This window comes from Anabrus simplex, chromosome 11 (genome assembly GCF_040414725.1).
Source record: "Anabrus simplex isolate iqAnaSimp1 chromosome 11, ASM4041472v1, whole genome shotgun sequence".
NCBI lineage: Eukaryota > Metazoa > Arthropoda > Insecta > Orthoptera > Tettigoniidae > Anabrus > Anabrus simplex.
This window is the reverse complement of record NC_090275.1, coordinates 55,573,505-55,594,101: the sequence shown is the minus strand read 5'-3', so window position 1 is coordinate 55,594,101 and position 20,597 is coordinate 55,573,505. Positions and strand designations below refer to the sequence as shown.

The window sequence follows — 20,597 nt, the reverse complement described above, 5'->3', positions numbered from 1 at the left end:
AGTACTTATGAAAATCATAGTTGCCTTATATAAACCCTATTACTTGAAAAGATTCACTTTCATGGAGGTCTATTTGAATCATTCCCAAATTGCATTGGCTTGTGTAGTGGGAGTCACTACATGCATCACAGTTCTGCTCAAGGTCAAGAATAAACTGGATTTTCACAAGCTTCGATGGATTTTTTTCAGATTTGTGGCTGGGCTTGGTGCCATTTCGTTAATACATTCAGTTTTGTTCATTATTCCACTCATGGCAAATAGTGTGGAAAGGAGAATGTCTTCATCGTTTCTGTTAAATAAAGGGGAGAGAAGTTATGATGTATACGCGAGGCAAAACATGCTAATAATGTACAGGCTGCCAAAACGCTTGGTATTTCTCAGTGTAATGTATAACATTGACAGAAAAATAATTTTAGAATGTTGGCATATTAATAAAATCATTACAAGAGCTAACAAAAAGAAAATTTACCATAATGAAATTGATAGGCTTGTTACTGAATTTGTGCAGGAGAAACAAAACCAAGGTTATCCGATAAGTTGCAAAGATACTGTATTTACGCGAATAATCCCCGCATAGATTTTAAAAAATTTCAGGCACGAAATTGGGGTGCGGGTTTTATTTCCTTCAATATCGGCATGTAATTTTTTCCAAAATGAGCTTTCCTAAAGTTAAGGTGCGGGGATTATTCGAGTAAATACAGTATTAAACTGAAGGCACTGGCGGTGGCACATAATTTAAAAGTTCCAGTAACTGAATTTTAAGGCAAACCTTCATGGTGCAAACAAATGACACAGCATCAGGACTGTTCTTACAGCATCAAACTACTATTGTGCAATTTCTACCAGCATTGTATGCTGATAAATTTATGGTCATTTTTCACATAAATACTTCCTAGAAATTCACAGTCAACTTATAAGTGAGTTTGTCATATACTTGGGTAAATATGGTATTTCACCACCGAGCAGAGTGGTCGTGTGTGTTAATGCACTTTTGCTATTAAGCCAACCTCTGCATTAGGTAGACACGTGGGTTCGAATCCAACCGTTTGCTGTCATGAGAAAAGTGTTAAATTGTTTCCCTTTTTTTTTTTTTCCAGACAAATGCCACGATAGTACCAATTCATAGCCGATTCCATCCAACTCCTTACCTAATTTCATTCACCAGCATTCATTTCCTCTTCATTAACTTCTCAACAGAGGGGTGGCGAAAGGAAGGGCATCCGGCAGTATTAGCATGACATTCATCTCACATCATCCCCAAATCCGTATCAAGAAGCGGGACTAAGGGGTAGACAAGCAACAGAACAACAATGGTATTTCACCAAGTAGCAATGAGACATACTTTTAATATCATGTTCATTTATGTGTGTTTTTCTGTTTTCTCATTACTGCTCTTTGTCTTTTTATTTCTTCTATATACAAGATATCTTTTACCACTAATTTGCTTCTGGTGGGTGACATTTCAGATCATGCATCACAAGATTAGTACCTGTTTTACAAATAATCTTCTTCACCACTGTTCTCTTAGGTTTCAGAACTGACCTATTTTCCTGAACCTTTACATCACAAGAAATTTTTGTTCCAATATTAGCGATACCTAATAACTTCACATTTCTTTCACAATAATTACCCGTTTTATAGTCTGATGTATAAACCTTGATAACATTATGAGGTAATGCCTCTGAATTTATATTTTCAATGCCCGTTGCTAAGTCTTGCTTAACAACCAAGTCAGTGTTAGTCTTACTAATTGGCCTCTCAGGTTTTAAATCTTCTGGAAAGCGTATCACTTTCTTTCTCTGACGAAGGTATGGAGGAAGAGTCAGCATGTGTCTGATGTATTCAGAATCTTCTGGTATATTTATATTGCAGAAGTCACACCTGAATTTGTCTTCGACATGTTGTCGAAGATGGAATATCATCACAGACTTATGACACGTCTTAAACAAACAGATTTTACACTTGTACTCCTGATCATTAGTTTTGGTCTGGTTCTCCTCATTGATGGCCGCATCACTTGATGGATCTGGTTGCTCTGAACTGTCACACCTGGCCTCATCAAGAGGTTCTGAACTGTTGATATCAACATGATTACCACCGTAACCAACATGTTCTTTACCATCAGCAAGGGTCTCCTTGCTGTCTTTCTGATCTCTGTCTTCTTCCTGCAGGCAAAAAAAATTAACTATAATTATTACTTATTTACCAAGGAGTGTGGAAGCATGCTGTACCGAGAGAGTGAAAGAGATGTATCAAGTTGTTTGAAAAGTAGGAGGAGAGAGAACATTTGGAGCAAAGGAATGGTTTACGGGGAGACTGAGAAAAGCTATGGAAAATTACCAAGTAGAAAGGAATTAGAAAACAAATGATCAAATTCATGCAAGCAATATCCAATTCTGTATCATTTCGCTTCACAATTAATTGAAGTTTTCTGCAATTTTAAGGTCCGATCCCCCAAATTTTACAATACCCTTCCTGCCTCCTCTGGTCAATATGACTGTCTCCATAAACCCTGATGGCCCAAAGACCTGCAGATTATGAGGTGTCGTGTGATCAGCACGAGGAAGCCTCCTAGACAGGGGCCGCCATCTCACCGTCAGAGAGCTCCTCAGTTGTAATCACGCCGGCTGAGTGAACTTCGAACCAGACATCAGATCAGGTAAAAATACCTGACTTGGCAGGGAATTGAACCCAGGGTCTCCAGGTAAGAGGCAGGCACATACACCTACTCCGCGGAGCCAGATCATTGACTCCATACCTATCTTTATTTCATTATTACTAATATATTCACTCAGTACGTCCAACTTAAACTTGCACTTCCTCTCTATTTACCCCCTACACCATCTGCAAACACCATCACCTTCGGCTCCCTGTCCCCACATTTTTCCTTTGTCTCCTTCACAATTTCATCCATTATACCACTGGGGTGAAACGCTGTCAACCGAGAATGAGATGGAAAATTTATAATTTCCAATGACAGACCAATATTATACTAGATTTATGAATTTACTCATTCAGGGCAAATGTCTCAAGTTTCCTATGGGAATCGGAGTCTATATCATATTAATTAGTTTGGTGAATTCTTTACTTCCCTTGGTTCTCAAGTTATGTTCATATTTAATGTCCAATTTGTTTTGTTTTACTCCCTGTGCTGCAGCCATTTTTATTCCTCTATTTCTTATTTTACCTTTATTTCAAGTTTTATTATTGTAATTAACACCAAGTGAGGTCAACTAACAACTGTAATAATGGCATGTAGCCTCCAGAGGCCTAGTACAGGTCTTTCGAGTTGACGCGTGTCTGTGAGAATGGGACGCTACCTATGATGAATTCTAATGCTGAATATGGCACACACATCCAGCTTCCGAGCCATCGGAACCAATGAAGACTCGGCCGGGTGTAGTGGTGGTGATTTTTTTTAAGAGGAAGTACAACTAGGTAATCATGCTCTCTGAACAAATTAGTGGAAAAGAAATTTAAAATAAAACAAAATAATTTATTCAATGGAGGAATTTGCAAATGCAGTATAAAATAAAACAAAAAAATTATTGAATTAGGACGAAAAATTACTAATGAATCAAAAGGGAACGTGCGTTCCCTGAGTAACTGTACACTTGTAATTTACATACCCTTGATTAATCCACTGTCACACATAAAGCGGATGACGAGATCAGCAGTAGTGAAGGCCAGAAAGAGGACCACCACACGGTAGTTGTCCTCTTAATTGCTCTCAGCTTGTTGGGAGTTCAGATAGCTAGCCACTCCGATTCCCAGGACGCCAAGATGGTTTGACGTAGCTGAGAACAAATATCTTTACGAGGTACATTGATAGGCCTTGGAGGTAAAAGTACCGCTTCCTTTGCAGCTTCATCCGCAAGTTCGTTTTCTGCAATCCCAATGTGGCTTCGAAGCCACGCGAAAGTGATTCTGGTGCCAGCATCACTTAACCTGGCTAGAAGGTCATGAATCTTTGCATCAGTGGGTGTTGCGAGAAACAGATTTCTATATACTGCAGAGAGCTTAACGAGTCGGTACACAAAAGAAAATGGTTTCTTTCGTCACCCAGTGCAAACTGCAGAGCTTCTAAGATGGTGTAAAGCTCCACAGTATACACGCTACATACACTAGGAAGAGAGATCTTCATGTTCATACCATCAGTGACGAAAGAGCAACCAACATTTTCTCCGATTTTAGAACCATCCATGAAGATATGTCTCACGGCCAGATACTGGTAAACGAAATCCTGGAAATATCTCCGATAAACAGAGGAATCCACGTTCACCTTGGGCCCACGGAGTAGATCTAGACGTATATCTGGTCGCGGAACTAACCACGGAGGTACTTTGCTAAAAGTCTGTTCAAGACAACCACCGATATCTATATTTAATTCACGACACAAGCTATCAATCTGAAACCCGACTGACCGTGTGGCATTCAGCCGGTCTTGGTATCTCTGGTGGTATTGGTACCATAGATGCATTGATGGCTTGGATGTAATAGCATTTCCTTATCCGTAAAGGTGGAATTCCCGCTTCAGCGAGTAGGCTGGGAACGGGGCTAGTACGGAAACTTCCGTTGCCAGCCTAACTCCACTATGGAGAATACTGTATAAAAGGCTCAGCGTAGGCCGGGAATCCAATGAGGGACCTCTTGGATTAAAGGCCATGGAGCCAGAAAATAACTGTATGATCATGCACGATTTCTATCCTCCCCATTTATTTGAGACAAGGAAGCTCTGTTCTGTTTTAATTCCTCTCTTGATCATTATTCATTCTAGTGCTCCCTATTTCTTCTTTGTAAGTGTAAATTGAACCATCTGAAATTTATACTCTTGAAGGAATAGGCACTAGACTAAATTAATGTATCTTTCTGCAGAGCATACAAATGAGGTAATTCAAACAAACAGTGGAGCGTTATCTGGAAATGGACCCATTATGCTGGTAACATTTCCTCTCTGAATAGCAATTCCTATCCGCTGCCTCAGGAACTCGGTTGAAAAACAATCTCCAGTAATTGCAGATAATTGTTTGCCAATATCTGAAACAAGATTTTTAGCCACTTCACACCCCATCCCCATCATTTCAAATGAAAATGCCACAAAGATGTAGTTGTCCATCACTGTTCTGTATTTCATCGTTTTGTTGCGCACGGCCAATTCCGCAGCAGAACCAACAGCCTGGCAAGTGTGAGGCAAATGAGATGATGCTAAAGTATCGACACATGTGGCATCCCACAGGAGAGATCTGCCCTTGTTCCATGGGACTAACGTCAAACTATCAGGGTGTTTTCTGTTTGTGCGATGAACGCCACTTGATTCCAGGACATAATGGACATCGATAGATGTAAAAGCTCTTTTGATGATGTCATTAATTGACAGCCTTGAAAATTGACCAGAATTAGGGTAATTTGAAGCACGATGGTCATAAACGTTGATTTCCGCTCCACATATGTACTTATTGGGTTACCTAATCAACTTACTCAAATATGGGACATTTTTCTATACAACTTAATGTATATCCAAACTTTTTATTCAATACGATTTGTATCTTGAATTGTAATGAACAAAACTGGCAGTCCAATTGATGAGCCAACTCCTATACTGGGGCAAGATACTGGTAATTTCACGATTGAAAAGGCATAAAGAGTTTGAGCATTTGTAACATTTGCAATCGATGAAATTAAATCATGTTTTTTTCCGGGAACCTAATTTTTGATTTAATAATATTATTACCTTCCTCACATGTAACCAACCAATGACCCAATTATAATGAAACCTAGGTGAATATGGAGACAACTTCCATGTTTGCCCTTATTCTTTTCAGTTCGGTTTAGTTGTATATTCCACCATGTTCTCTGACTCACGTCAGCTGTTTCTTGTAATGCCGCCATGATGGTAATTATTTTGGTTACGATTTTGTTTTTTAAAGGTTTTGTTGTATTTTCGCAACAATGGTGTATGAGAATAATGTTTTGCCGTGACGACCTGAACTTGCCCTTCATTTAATGGAATTAATGATTTATTTAATAATTTAAGGTAAATTCTTTACTGTGAATTTTGATTTAATTGCATAAGCTGCAATTTTATTGCTGATTTAAAGAATAGGAAGCTTCCTTCAATTTCCCTTGGGTGCATTTTAAGTGGGTTTGATTTTATTCTTGCCAAATATTAATTTTTCTGAATGTCTCAATAATTAATTTACTTCCAAACTAATTAATGATATTAAGTTCTTTGAAAACCCTTATCAATCTTGGTAAATTTTCTCACCTATTATTTTGGGTCATCAATGTTGGTGTTTTGCTGTTATGCACCAATAAGAAGAATCTTGATTTAATTAAGCGACTGTATATTTTTTATTGAACTGCAGTTGGAGCGAGTAAAAACATAATCATCATTAAGGTGCAGAGAAGCTTGCCTTCTACAACGATAATAAACTGCTGATGTCGTAGAAGAATTGGACCCAAAATTTTGGAGAAACATCGCACCTTTGTAAATGTAGCCACAGATGTTTTGACATCACCAGTGGAGTGACTGTCAAAAACAAAATTATGGAAGAGAACATAATAAACAGTGTGATGTAAGAAATGGAAGCGGGTCCCGGTTTTAATTCCCGGTCGGGTCAGGGATTTTAATCACATTTTATTAATTCTTCTGGACAGGGGACTGGGTGTTTGCGTTTGCCCCAACACTCTTCTCTTCATATTCAAACAACAGACCACAGCACCCCTACAGATAGCGTTGACATCAAGAGGGGCATCCAGCCATAAAACAAGGCCAAATCCACACGTGCAACACTGTTAGTACCTGCGACACCACAGGTGTGGGAAAAGCAGCAGAAGATGATAATTGGTCCGTTATTGGAAATTATAAATTTTCCAGCTAATGCACTCTTGGGACCAGTGCAATACTTTGAATTACAATTCATTCATATTTTGAATTAAGTCATTCGAATTACATGCATCCCAGAGACCTAAAGAGTGCTTTGAATTACGAGTTTTTTAAAATCAATGACGTTTTACTGTATTGATAAAGAATGCAATGCAAAACACAGTAAATACAGTTTTGCCATTTGTATGCAATAACCATGTTTTGAAAGTACAGTTCTGCTCTTTTCATCATATAGGATGATTCTTTCATACGATATACTTACAGTGTGATCCAAGTTAACAGGTGGAGGGACATCTGTCTTGCTGTTACCATCTGAAATAGGCAACAAAATCATATTAAACAAATTTTAAATAATATCACAGAGAAATAGTATTTCTGAAGCCCTACAAAAGTCTGCCATTGGAAATGTCCATTTCACATTAGTATACAGTAGAACCCTGGTAATCCAGACAAACTGGCTTTGTAATACTGTATACAGGATGATTAGGAAGGTTGTGCAGAAACTGAAGCAACCCACACAGGGGTCGAAATGCAGCAACTTTCAAATAAGAATGTATAGTTTATGACAAAACCCTGAGTCAGGGCAAGTCTGGAAATGTCAGATGGTGGGCAACAGAACAGCTTCTGTAAACAACATTCAGTGTCCAGTATCCAACTTCATTGTGCACAACTAATTATCACTTCAATCTGTATTGTTTACATATTTTACATTTTTTCTGGGTATTTTAGCCGAGTGCAGCCCTTGTAAGGCAGACCCTCCGATGAGGGTGGTGGAGCACCTGCCATGTGTAGGTAACAGTGTGTTATTGTGGTAGAGGTAGTGTGGTGTGTGAGATGTAGGGATGTTGGGAACAGCACAAACACCCAGCCCCCGAGCCACTGGAATTAACCAATGAAGGTTAAATCCCCGACCTGGCTGGGAATCAATACGGGGCCCTCTGAACTGAAGGCCAGTCCACTGACCATTCAGCCAATGAGTTTGTTTAGATGAATTGTTTAGATAAGAGGAAAATATGAAATAATATAATAAAATACCGTAATGATATTTTTATGCTACAAGTATGTTTTATAAGTACAGTAAAGAATAGCAGCAAAAGTCGGACTACAAATCTCATTTGAAAAGATGGAAATGATGCCATCCTTCAAGGTTGAAACACCAACTATCACACTGAATAATAACAAACAAATTAAGATTGTAAATAAATTCAAGTATCTTGGGGAGATTATTACTTGGAACTTAAATGAGAAAGTATCAGTAGAAAATAGAACTAAATTGAAACAAGCACAATATATCACTTGGCCAACCTACAAGAAGAAATCTATCTCGATAAATGCAAAATTCAAACACTACAACTCCGTTATTAAACCTGAAACAACCTATGCTAGTGAAACATTATTAAATTTGAACACCAAATCAACAACAGATAAATTACAGAAGAAAGAAAGAAGAATCCTTAGAACAATCATAAACAAAAAACACCAAGTGGACAATGGCGATCATAACCTAATAAATAATACCTAATGAAGTTGTATACCAGGAAACTGAGTCAATAATAGATACAATACGGAAAAGGAGGGTTGCATTTTTCTGCCACATATTAAGACTACAAAAAACCAGGGTACTGAAACTTTTCAAATACTTTTTGGAAAGGTGAAACCAAGAATAAATGGTTCAAAGAAGTCCAAGATGATTTAGATGAGTTAGGCTTGACAATGCAGCAAATTGAAGGCCGAGAAAAGAAGATGATGCTGAGAAACAGAGACATGAGCCTTAAACTAAAAACTTTTAATGCAAACAGTACACCATAACTGATGAAGAAAGGGCAGCCAGGTCAGAAAGAATGAAGAAGTTCTGGGAGCAGAAGAACAAAAATAAGCCAAATTTGTAGTTAATACTCTTAAGACTTAAATGTATATGTATTGATTAGAGTGCTCCAATGTGGGTGTAAAATAATTTAAAAAACAACAGAATACAAAACTGCTTACAGTATTTGTCATTTATGTTTTATAGCTCGACTTCTATGAAAGCTATGGTGTTCTAGAATTTAACAAGTACTGCACTATATTTAGGTTCTATTCTACTAAATGCTAGCTTAAAAAATAATTTTTAAGTACCCTTTCGAAGTATTATTAAATCCTTTGTTTACACTGGAAGTGGGATTTCAATTTGTATTCATCTAACATAAAATATGCTCAGGTTATCTAAAATTTCTGATTTGTGGAGTTTGGATTACAGGAGCTTTACCATTAGGTTGTATTACTTTATTACAAAATAGCTGATGTACCCGTGCTTCGCTACGGAATTCTACATTGTATACAGAATTGCAGGTTAGGTAGAGTCCAAGTTGTGAGCAAGACTATTAAATTCCATAGCTCTTACCGTTACCCTAGAAACACGACAGAGAAATGACCAAACGTCTTTTCTCATATGAAGACTGCGTTAGGGAATTTTCATTGTAATGATAGGCCCACTTGCCTACCATCAGTGACAATCAGGTTGGAGAATAACATTAGAATGACAGACACTCACTCTCCACCTGCCCTTTGACATTCTCAGAAAGACTGACTGAGTGGTTTTCCCAACTGAAATAAACGTACATCATTACAATGACGTCAGTAGCAAAAGCGCAAATAAAAGCAATGATTTCACATGAAATACCCGATAAAATGAAAAACCACACATTTCCTCACTTTTAACGAACAGTACTATGCTGATATAGATGTTGATTCCCAAAGCGAATCTGAAATATTTGTTGCGAATGAGTAAATTTATATCAGTACTACGCTGCCGATCTAACAGTCCAAAGTTCCAGAGCTGGAATGACCAGGCCGCAGACAGCCGTGATCCGTGAACACTCTTAGTCTTTATTCGGGGTGGGGGTTGAATAGTGAAGAGTCCCAGGGCAAAAACTATGCCCTTTTACTGATATGTTTTCTAGGAGTACCCAATGAGTCGGAAAATCTCAATTCACTACACTGGCGGCGGAAAAATCTATCTGACTTGGAGGCAATTTTTTCCTCCAAGCCAGAGGAGAAACCCCCTCTTCACTGCTAATTTTGAATAAAATGAATGTAGAGTTCAATAAAAGTGAAGAGGAAGAAGCTCTTTTCAGGGTTGAATTCTGAGTTATTTAGTGAACTGTGGTGCCATAATTTGGAATATGCCTAAATTGTGTTACTACTACTACCACTACTACTACTACTACTACTACTGCTGCTGCTACTACTACTACTACTACTACGTGAGCCTCTGCCTTAAAAGTGCACACTGCTTGTTCAAAACAGCACGTCAGAATAGGGGTCGAATAGCTGGAATACTATGATGAACCAGTGAGTTACGTACCAGCAGAACGGTATAAGAAAATGTATGAACCAGAGGAATGACATACTAAAGAAGAAAGTTTTCTACTCCCCAGCTATTTCCCGCCAATCCAATATTCAGTCAAGCTGTTACACTCGGTACGCAGCAGTAATCCCATCTATCGGAGTTGAGCGCCAGCATAAGAGACAAAGAACATCACAACAAAGGCAAGTTGAGTGGGTTAAAGAGACTGGACAAAGGGGAATCTCTTCAAAAAGTGGCTTCAGATTATGGTGATGGACGTGTTATAGTGGGAGACTGGAAACATAAGATGGAAGAAATTGAAAAGTGGTGCTCTACCAGAGCAACAAGTGATGCACTGAAAATTAGAAAAAACAATGAAAAATGTGAATATGAAAAAGTAAGCGAAGCACTATTTCTTTGGTTCACTCAAAACCGGGAAAAGTGCTTGTCAATATCTGGCCCCATTTTGCAAGAAATGGCGGTGTATTTCCAGAAAGAGTTTAATGAAGCGGACCCTAATTTTACTGCCAGTGCTGGATGGCTTGTTCGGTGGAAAAAACGGTACGGCATTGGGCAGCTTAATTTCTGTGGAGAAAAACTGTCAGCTAAATCCGATGAGGTTGTGAAATTTAAAAGGGAATTTCAAGAAATAATTCTTGATGAAGGATTAACAGGTGATCAGATTTTTAATTGTGATGAGACTGGACTGAATTTCAAGATGCTGCCATCAAAACTCTCGCATCCCAAGCCAAGACGTCTGCACCTGGCTACAAGCGTAGTAAGGAAACAGTTACTGTTCTTGCCTGTAGTAATATTACTGGGAACTTAAATGCAAAATTGCTTATGATCAAGCAAAGAAGCCTAGCACATTTAAAAACATTTCTGTTGATGCACTTCCAGTCCATTACACGAATCATAAGGCTGCCTGGATGTCTGCTGACTTCATAAAGGACTGTTCTTTACACACTTCGTTCCAGAAAAGTTCTTCTACTAGACAATGCTCCACCAAACCCAAATGAAGAGCAACTTAGAAATGGTGACATCAAAGTCATGTTCCTCCCTCCTAACATGATGTCACTGTGCTGCCAATGGACCAAGGTGTGCTGGAAACACTCAAGAGGAAATATCGGCGGAAACTCCTTTCATCCCTCATAGAGATAATGGACAATGGCAACGACATGATAGAAAAGTTAAAACGAAACAACATGAAAGACGTGGCAAACTGGATAGCGCAGTCTTAGGAAGAAGTTGAAACAACGACATTAAAGTCTTGGAACATATTGTTGAGTGAGGTTGAACATCGAGAGGACGTGGTACAAGAAGACATGGAAAACATTGCTCCCTTACTGAATTGCATTCCTGGCTGTGAGGATGCTACGACTCGAGATGTGAGCAAGTGGTGTGCCCAAGATCAGCTGTTTGAACTAACTGACCCTGATATTATTGGTTTTGTGAATGCTAACGAAAATGAGGATGATGAAGAAGAAGAACGAGGCATTGCAGAACAAAAGGAGAAAACGATGATTCACAGTGAAGGATTATCGTCGATGGCGGGATCTCGCAGCAAAAAAATGTGAATCAGCAGGCAAGCAGACATTGTTCACAAGTTTCTTTTCGTAAGACATTTGGAATGTTTTCGTTCAGTACTGCATCTACTGTACAATTGAATTGATAAGTCAATAAATAGAGTACCGTAAAACATAGTAATACAGTATAGCCTTCCTGTTTGTTTTAGATCATTTTCAAAGTTATTCTATATTATCCGATATTTTCGGTGATCCCACGTACTCCAGGTCTCATTTAGGTCGGATAATCGAGATTCTACTATAGATACAATTTCTATAAAATATAAAGTCTTATCTTAAAGGAGGAAACCTTCATCCAGCTCTTTACCAGGTGGTATTGTCCTGAGAATAGATGTGAGATTTCCACGTTGTAAAGCAACGCTGATGCGCTGAATAAGAAACACAGTTGATGGGGTATTGCTACTAGAAATATGACTAATCCATTGGCCAACCTCTTTGATAAACTGAGGCCATCATCATTGCCCCAGATACTGCTGGATTCAATGAATTGGTTCAAAGAAGGATTTGTCCAACAAATCACTGTTTTTCTTCTTCTAGCATTTTCCCTACTCACGGCTGCACCTCCAGCACTCATTGATGAAAGGGGAGGATTGAAGTGGGCGAATGTATCGGAACAGATAAAATCCCACAGGAGAGATATACCCTTTTTCTATGGCACAAGTGTCCGCCTCCGTAGCGTAACGGTTAGTGTTATTAGCTGCCGTCCTTGGGGACCCGAATTCAATTCCTGGTACTGCCAGAAATATAAGAATGGCAGGACGGCTGGTATGTGGTTCAAATGGTACATGCAGCTCACCTCCATTTGGGGTGTGCCTGAAAAGAGCTGCACCACCTCGGGATGACGACACGAGTTTACTTTTGTCCGGCTCTATGGCTAAATGGCTAGCGTGCTGGCCTTTGGTCCAGAAGGTGCCGGGTTCGATTCCTAGATGGGTTGGAGATTTTAACCTTAAATGGTTGATTCCCTTGGCTCGGGGACTGGGTGTTCGAGCTGTCCCCAACATCCCTACACCTCACACAGCACACAGAACGCTATCCTCCACCACAATTATATGCAGTTACCTACACATGGCAGATGCCGCCCACCCTCATCGGACGGTATGCCTTAAAAGGGCTGCACCCGGCTAGAAATAGCCACACGAGCTTATACCAGGGCATTTTCTTTTTCACTAGATGGTAAACACATGCTCCTCTCTGAATTTTATTTGTGATTTCAGCATAAGCAGCTGTAGCATTGTTCTTGACTTTGTAAGGAGCGTGCACGTGTTCGACCTAGCACCAGTAGCCAGTCTGAATCTCAGCTGTTAACATGGTGAGACAATTATTATTTTCAACACCGTATTTTCATATGTAAAAGCTATTTTAAGCAAGAGTCGGCTCAATGGGTACGCGATGCATTTGTTCAGCAATTTCCAATTACCTTCACTACTGGCTCAGTGTTGAATAAAAAACGAGTGCACACAAACAGTTTTAAGCTAGATGACATTGGTGCGAATCTTGAACGGTCACAGAATAAATCACTCACAAAATTAGCACAACAAGTAGGGGTTTTGGTTTCTTCTGCAGACAGAGCTATAAAGCCATTACACATCAAACGGTACAGGCTTATACAGGCCCACTGTTAAAACCTGCTGATCCAGACACAGGAGCGAGACGTGTGTGTGTGGTATCTTGCATCATTGAATGATCATTTATTCGACCCACATCTTGTGTTCTTTTCGGATGAGGCCTGCTTTCATCTTAATGGTTGTGTGAGCAATCATAACTCTCGCTATTGGTGAGAAGAAAATCCTAAAGGCTCTTATGAAGTCCTTCATTATGAAGGATGAAACTTCCAGCATCCTTTATAAAGTAAGATTTCGTACAAGATTGTATACACGCTTAAAGCAGGGCGGCCACGTACAACGTACATTGGGCTGAGGCAGCTGCTGTAGGGTAACACTGTGTACTCGGTCTGGGTTTATAAGAGACCCCCTGTATTCAGACCAGGGAAATTGATTAAATATGCACTTACTAAGCCACAACAAGATCAATTTAAATCCATAAAATGAAGTAGTATAATTACACTTTTCTTTGAAAAGGGTTCTGAGTGTAAAAAGTACCTGAAGTCTCGTGCTGATCTTGGCCCGAACCGTGCGAATCCTGTTTGAGTAAACGTTTCTTGCGCATGCAGTTGATGAGTGCAGTCTTCAACATCGACAGTTCCACTTCAATGCGATCCATATAATTAAGAAGACGAGTACATACAGAACAAAGAACTCCATCTTTCTTGACAGTTACTGCATCTTGTCCTGTGGCCAGCCTATTTAACTTCTCGTGAAAGTGTTCTTTGGAGACATTGGTTAGTGTAGCCAGCACTGTACCTTGCTCAACATAGTTGTTACAAACAACACAATTCCCACTAACTTTTACTCCTTCTGCAGCATCATCCTGGGAGTTCTCTAGGCCACAACTAACCTGGTAACAGAAAGAATGTACTTTAAGTTTTAATGAGCATAGTACAGGTCACAAGATAGCGACATCTAGTTTTAAGTTAAAATAAGGGCTTTTTAAGTAACATTTTCTGCAGATCAATGGTAAATGCTATGCATGCCCTCCAAATAATTTAGCAGGGCAGATCTGTATACAGATAGTGGTGAAAGTATTATATAAAAACCAAACCAAACCCCATGGCACTACAGCCCTTGAAGGGCCTTGGCCTACCAAGCAACCGCTGCTCAGCCCGAAGGCCTGCAGATTATGAAGGGTTGTGTGGTCAGCACGATGAAAGTATTATTTGAAAAGATGCAAGTAATGAACACAATGACAGATTAGAAAGCACCACGCAGAATAATAAAGAAGGAAGACAAAATATCTAAGATAAAATTCTAAAAGAATTTAACTGTATAAAGTCCACCTGTTCAATACACGTTTGCCATTTGATAAAGGGTCTGTCTAAAAAGCTACATAGGACATGTTTCGACCTAGCCTGTTGTAAACAAGGTTGGGTTTACAAAAAGCACAACTTCTTTATTTGCTTCACATGTAAAATTACAATATTTACACTAACAAAACTGAAAGTTATCTCGAAGCAAATTGAACTATGAATTTGGAGAAAGAGTCTGTCTTTGTACACTATATACACGTTGGAGTATTCACGTTCACTACTATTTCGGAAAGATAGTTTTTGTGACATGAAAAGTTCTTGATAGTCGAAAACTATCAGAAGCACTGACGTAAATATCTCAGAGAGTCCTTCCTTGTTGAAGTGTCTGAGTTCATTAACGTAAGTTCAATGATTGAAGAGTTCCTACTTAGCGAAACTAAGTCGATAATGGGAGCTTGCATTAGCTAGGGAATGATAGTGGCATATAATGGTAAGACTGGGCATGGACAGCGGAATAGGCAAGAGGAGCGGTGACCCGAGGTGAGACCTCTTACTGCCAGAAATTCAGTCCACCTGGCCGAAGCACATTTTCAAGAGGAGTAGACTCCGTGCTCGACGTAGGGTGTATTCTGGAGCTGGACACCGGGGTCAGTGGGCGTCTGGACAGGCTAGGAGCTCCTTTACATAGCACACACGACGTTCCAGGCACGCGCACTGAGGGCTGCGCGTCGAGGCTCGAAGAATAACACACTGGCACGCGTGTAGCTGGCTGGCGGATCGAGAAGGGAGCGACGGACATACAACATAGCCTACAGGTCATCATTGGCTAAAATAACATAAAGATGAAAGACATATACAAAAACAGTGATACATAAAAACTTTGAGATAAAATACAATCAACTATCATTAGTTGTAATGCTCCTTGTCATTTGACAATGATGATATTTCTAGTAAGATAGTGAAGTTCAACAAATCCATAGGCACAATGAACTCAATAATGAAGCCATGCTGAGTCAATAATCACTAGCTATACTGATCCTCACATATGGAAGCGAAGCACGGACAATCAAGAGACAAAATGAAACAGGAGCACAGCTGCTGAGATGAAATTTATGAGATGCACAGCAGGATACATACGATGGGATCATAAATGGAATGAAGATGTGATGAAAGAACTAAAATTAGAACCTGCATTAAATTGCATAGGAACCTACAGGAAGAACTGGCGAGACCACATCAACAGAATGCCCAGTGAACGAGTTTCATAGTAGGTACAACACCAAACTCGGAGACACGATTTATTGGACATCCAGCTAAATGATGGATTGAGACCGTAACAGGGAACCTGGCCTAATACTTGATTGTCAGATGATGATGATGATGATGATGATGAATTTAGATACACCTGTATATTTGATTATACATCATATCACATTATTTTTCTCTCCAACACAACAAATGAAAGAGGCAAACCATAATTCATAATTAGGAGCATCTTTCTTGGAAATGAACCTTGTAATAGGATGTGGAAAACAGACTCCTTGCTACCCAAGTGGCACTTGGATGGCTATCCCTTTGGGTTTTGAGAAATAAAGACTCATGATCTATCATGCTGCTATAATCTCAACATTATTTTATGGATGTGAAGTATGGACCCTATACCGCCATGCCAAAGACACTTGAGCACCATCATAAAGAAACTTCTTTCTATCAGGAACATCAAAAGGCAGGACTGAATCTTCACTCCCACAGTTCTTGAAATGGCATGTCTTAACAGAGAGTATGGAAGCTATTATCATTGGTCATTTCAAAAAAATTCTCGCAATAATGGTTCTTAAGCAGTATGTATATGGTATTAAGTTTTCCTCATGGAGTAATTGGAAGCTAGGGTGGGAGGTGCCTATAACGTACACAACCAACTATCAAAATAGTCTATTTACAATATCAACACATGTTTTGGCAAATTGGAAGTGATATGCGTACATACGAAATGCATGGCTAATGATTTGTGTCATTAATAGACCTGGGATTTTAACACAAATGCCTAATTTGTTCCTTACAAAATAACATGATTTTTTAAAAATATGTTGACGTTTCATGATAAATAACTTACATTAATAGAGTTTTATAGTGCCCTAAAATGCCTATTTAGACCTTTAAAGCCTATTTTACTATTTTAGTGCCTAAAAATGCCTATTTTCTACATTTAAAATAAAATTCAACTTCGGTAAATTTTACAATCACACAATGGATATCCCTGGAACGAGCAGAAGAGCAAAGGGTGGGTTTTTCACAGAAATGTGCTCTTCCCAGACAACTGTCACCAAAGGAATGCTGAGTGAAGGCTGGAGGGGGCGGATTATCTAGGAAGAACAAGGAGCAGGTAGTAAGAAGGGACATACTGTGTCAAGTCGCCAGTGAAAGAACATCTGTTTAAGTGAATATAGTTCATCATGCCTAAAACGAAATCATCCAAGATTACAATGGCTTGTACAATTTCTAGGGAGAGTTTTGATGGCAAGATTATTTTCTGCCAGTACTGCAATAAACAGCTATGTGCATATATTTTAAATTTCATATTAATCTAAAACTAAGATTTTGATATTGGCTCCTCTAATTGTAGAGACCTAGTCCAGGCGACCTGGGTTCGATTTCCAGTACTGGCAGTAATTTAGAAATCTATGAGGTCTGGAACGGTGTCGACCCAGCATCGTGAGGACATTTGAGAAGCTACAGTGGGCAGGGGTCACGGAGGCAATATGGCTGAGGGATGTATCGTGCTGACCACATGCCACCCAATATCTGCAGGCCATGAGCTGGGCAGCAACCGTTATTGAAAGCCAACGCCCTTCGGGGACTGTAATGTTCTTGTTAACTTTAGAGTAATAATAGCTTAATTTAAATAGTTCAAAATTACAAATTTTATTCAATAGCTCACCTTTTCTATTCCTCATCTTGGTCTCTAATTGGCATCACTTTATTGTGTTTTAGATTTCACGTGAGAAAAAATGCCACCTTAAGCACCATGCAGATACTGCCAGTCACAAAGCGAAAGCAGCCATGAAAAGTAACATTAGATAGACTCTGCTCACACAAACTATATCTCCTACAACCCATAATGGTTTCTATGCTGATATGTGTAGAGCCCTAGTTGCAGCAAATATCCCCTGGAATGCTGTGCATAATCTGGTTTTCAGAGATTTTTTACAGTAATACACCAAGCAGCACATCCCATCAGCATCTACATTAAATAAAAACTACTTCAATATTTGTTACAGTGAGGTCATTTTTGTCAATCAGGGAGGATATTGGGGAGTCTTGCATATGGTTGTGTGTGGACGAAACCACCGACTCTGTGGGCAGGTACATTGCTAACCTTATAGTAGGAAAACTGGAACCCAATCAGGCATCTACCGCTCACCTTCTTTGCTCTAAACAGCTTGAGAAAGTCAATAGTCAAAGCATTACATACTTCATCAACAAGGGGTTGCAATTGTTGTATCCTGGGAGTGTTGATGATTCTAAAGTCCTTCTCCTTGTCTCTGATGCTGCTTCCTACATGATTGCCACTGCACCTCTCCTCAAAACTTTCTATCCCCCTTAATTCATGTTACTTGCATGGCCCATGCCTTGCATAGACTCGCAGAAACAGTTAGGGCTGAGTTTCCTGCAGTAAATACTCTCATTTCAACAATGAAGAAAGTGTTCTCTAAGGCTCCATCAAGAATAGCCATCTTTCGAGAGAAACTCCCATCTATTCCCCTTCCACCACTGCCAATCATCACCCGTTGGGGTTCCTGGATGGAAGCTGCCTGTATTATGCAGAACATCTTGAGGAAATCATAACTGTGATCGACAATTTGCCTTTATATTAATTTAACTCTGCACGTTTGTCGTCTGTCAAAGAGCTGTTAAATGATTGTTCAAGTGTTCAGAGAGACATTGCCTATATTGAGGCAAATTTTTCATTTCCTCCAATCACCATTAAAAAAAATGGAGGAAAAAGGAAAGAGTCTCAAACAGCAATTTTCTGTAATTGAGGAAGCTGAGAATAACATACAAAGTGCTAGGGGCAAAGTAGGGGATAAAATAAGAGACAAGTGGTCTAGTGTACTGCAGAAGAATCCAGGTTATTCAGTGCTGAAAAGGGTACATCAGGTAATGGATGGGGAAAAGGTAGACTTACCAAGTGAAATTGAATTGAAAAATGTGGGTAAATTTTCCTATGCCCCTCTAACATCTGTGAGTGTGGAGCATTCTTTTTCTGCTTTCAAAGTGATTTTAACAGACAAAAGACACAGACTGACTGGAAAATTTGGAGAAGATTATTGTTATGTACTGTAAAGGAAACTACGAATGAAAGTACTGTAGGAATGTTCCTCACAATAATAAACACATACTCCATTCGCGTTTACACCGTTATTGGATGCCTACAGTGCTGTATTAAGGTTTTAGATCAGTAATGATAATGATACATAATCCATAACTTTTTTGACACATGACTTTTTATATTGTTTTTGATAAATGTCTTTTTTATTCTGTCTTAATTTTACAGTTATTTCGGTTAAGAATAGGGGTACCACATTTGTTAAAGTAAAGAAAGTATCACGTCACAGTTTAAGTGTATATTGTAATATTTTAAAGTCTATTTCCAGCCCATTCAACATTTTAAAAACATATTTTAAGTGCCTATTTCCTCTTTTAAATGCCTATTTACTTGTTTTAAAAGCCTATTTTAGGTGCCTAAAACTAATTTTTTTAGAGTCTAAAATCCCAGGTCTAGTCATTAAGAAATAGTTTTGCTCATGTGGTGGAGAACACACAACGTATACCAGAGATAACAATTAAATTGAAAGAAGTTATATAATGGTTCAATCTTTTCAATACATATAGAATTAGAAATGTAATGTTACGTTACTAGTTGATTATAATCGAGGTCAGTACAGAATGGAAGCTCACTCAACCAAAACATAAGAACACACAAAATGGAAATAAAAACAATATTTCAACATAAAGACACAATCACTTCTGTACATCTGTTGAACACACTCTTGTGTAAACAATAATAAAATAAACCCTTGACAAAACTCATCTCGAGGTTGCACACAATCTTTGTTTATATGAAAACAGACTTAATGGAGCATCTCATTACTCCAGACAGTAAAGCACAGCAACCTGGTTGATACAGTGACTCTGAAAGAAAAACGTGAATAGCACAATTTTGCCCTTCTATGAAGGCAAAACATAATATTTTGCACATGTTGCTTATGATCTGCCACCGTTCTATGCAGTAGGTTTTGTCCGAATTCTCATCAACAACTGTTCTGCAGTGCTTGCATGCCGTATGAGTCATACTAAGCTTCCCGGGCAAATCCCCGGTGAACTTTGCTCCAGAAAAAGAAACTGAGGTGCATCTTTGAGACGTTATGAAGACCAGATTAAACAAACTAAGAAGCTGAGAAATATAGACCTTCAAACCTGGGATGTACTTGTTGAGGATCAACTACTCAGGCGCTGGACCATCTCTGCTAGTGTTGAATTATCTTTTAAAAAGAACACACCTACATGAAGAGATCGAACAACAAATACGCAAGCTCCCCTCCACTAAGTGCATTTTATGTGAGCACATGTTTTATGCAAGAAAAAACACACATCCACACTCACTCAGTCTATCTCTTACATGCTTATAAATAACCTCACCACAATGAAGCTAAGCCTCTGAATCAGCTGAAGCCATCTGTTTCACTTTTGAGCACAGCCAACTGTTCTACTGAATGAACATGCTCTCACTGGTCCACCTGATCGTTGTTCATTTCAGAATGCATACAACAAACGATCTATAAGCTGAAACATCTCAGAGTGACCACATCTCATCCAGTGCTGTGATTGGGTCAAAAAATGCAAGCTCGTAGTTTTACACGACCATTCAAATTT

At 39.0% G+C, this 20,597-nt stretch overlaps 1 protein-coding gene across 2 annotated transcripts in view; it reads right to left on the bottom strand.

Annotated features, from left to right (window-relative positions):
- Positions 1-682: 682 nt before the first annotated feature.
- LOC136883494 (uncharacterized) overlaps positions 683-20,597 on the bottom strand; it is a 37,403-nt gene continuing 17,488 nt past the window's right edge. For both annotated transcript variants that reach the window (XM_067155842.2, XM_067155843.2), the window contains 3 exons: positions 13,900-14,254; positions 7,149-7,198; positions 683-2,165 (listed from right to left, as the gene is read on the bottom strand). In XM_067155842.2, coding sequence (XP_067011943.2) covers positions 1,437-2,165; positions 7,149-7,198; positions 13,900-14,254 — 1,134 coding nt within the window. In that variant the 3' untranslated portion in view covers positions 683-1,436. The remainder of the gene's footprint in view (positions 2,166-7,148; positions 7,199-13,899; positions 14,255-20,597) is intronic.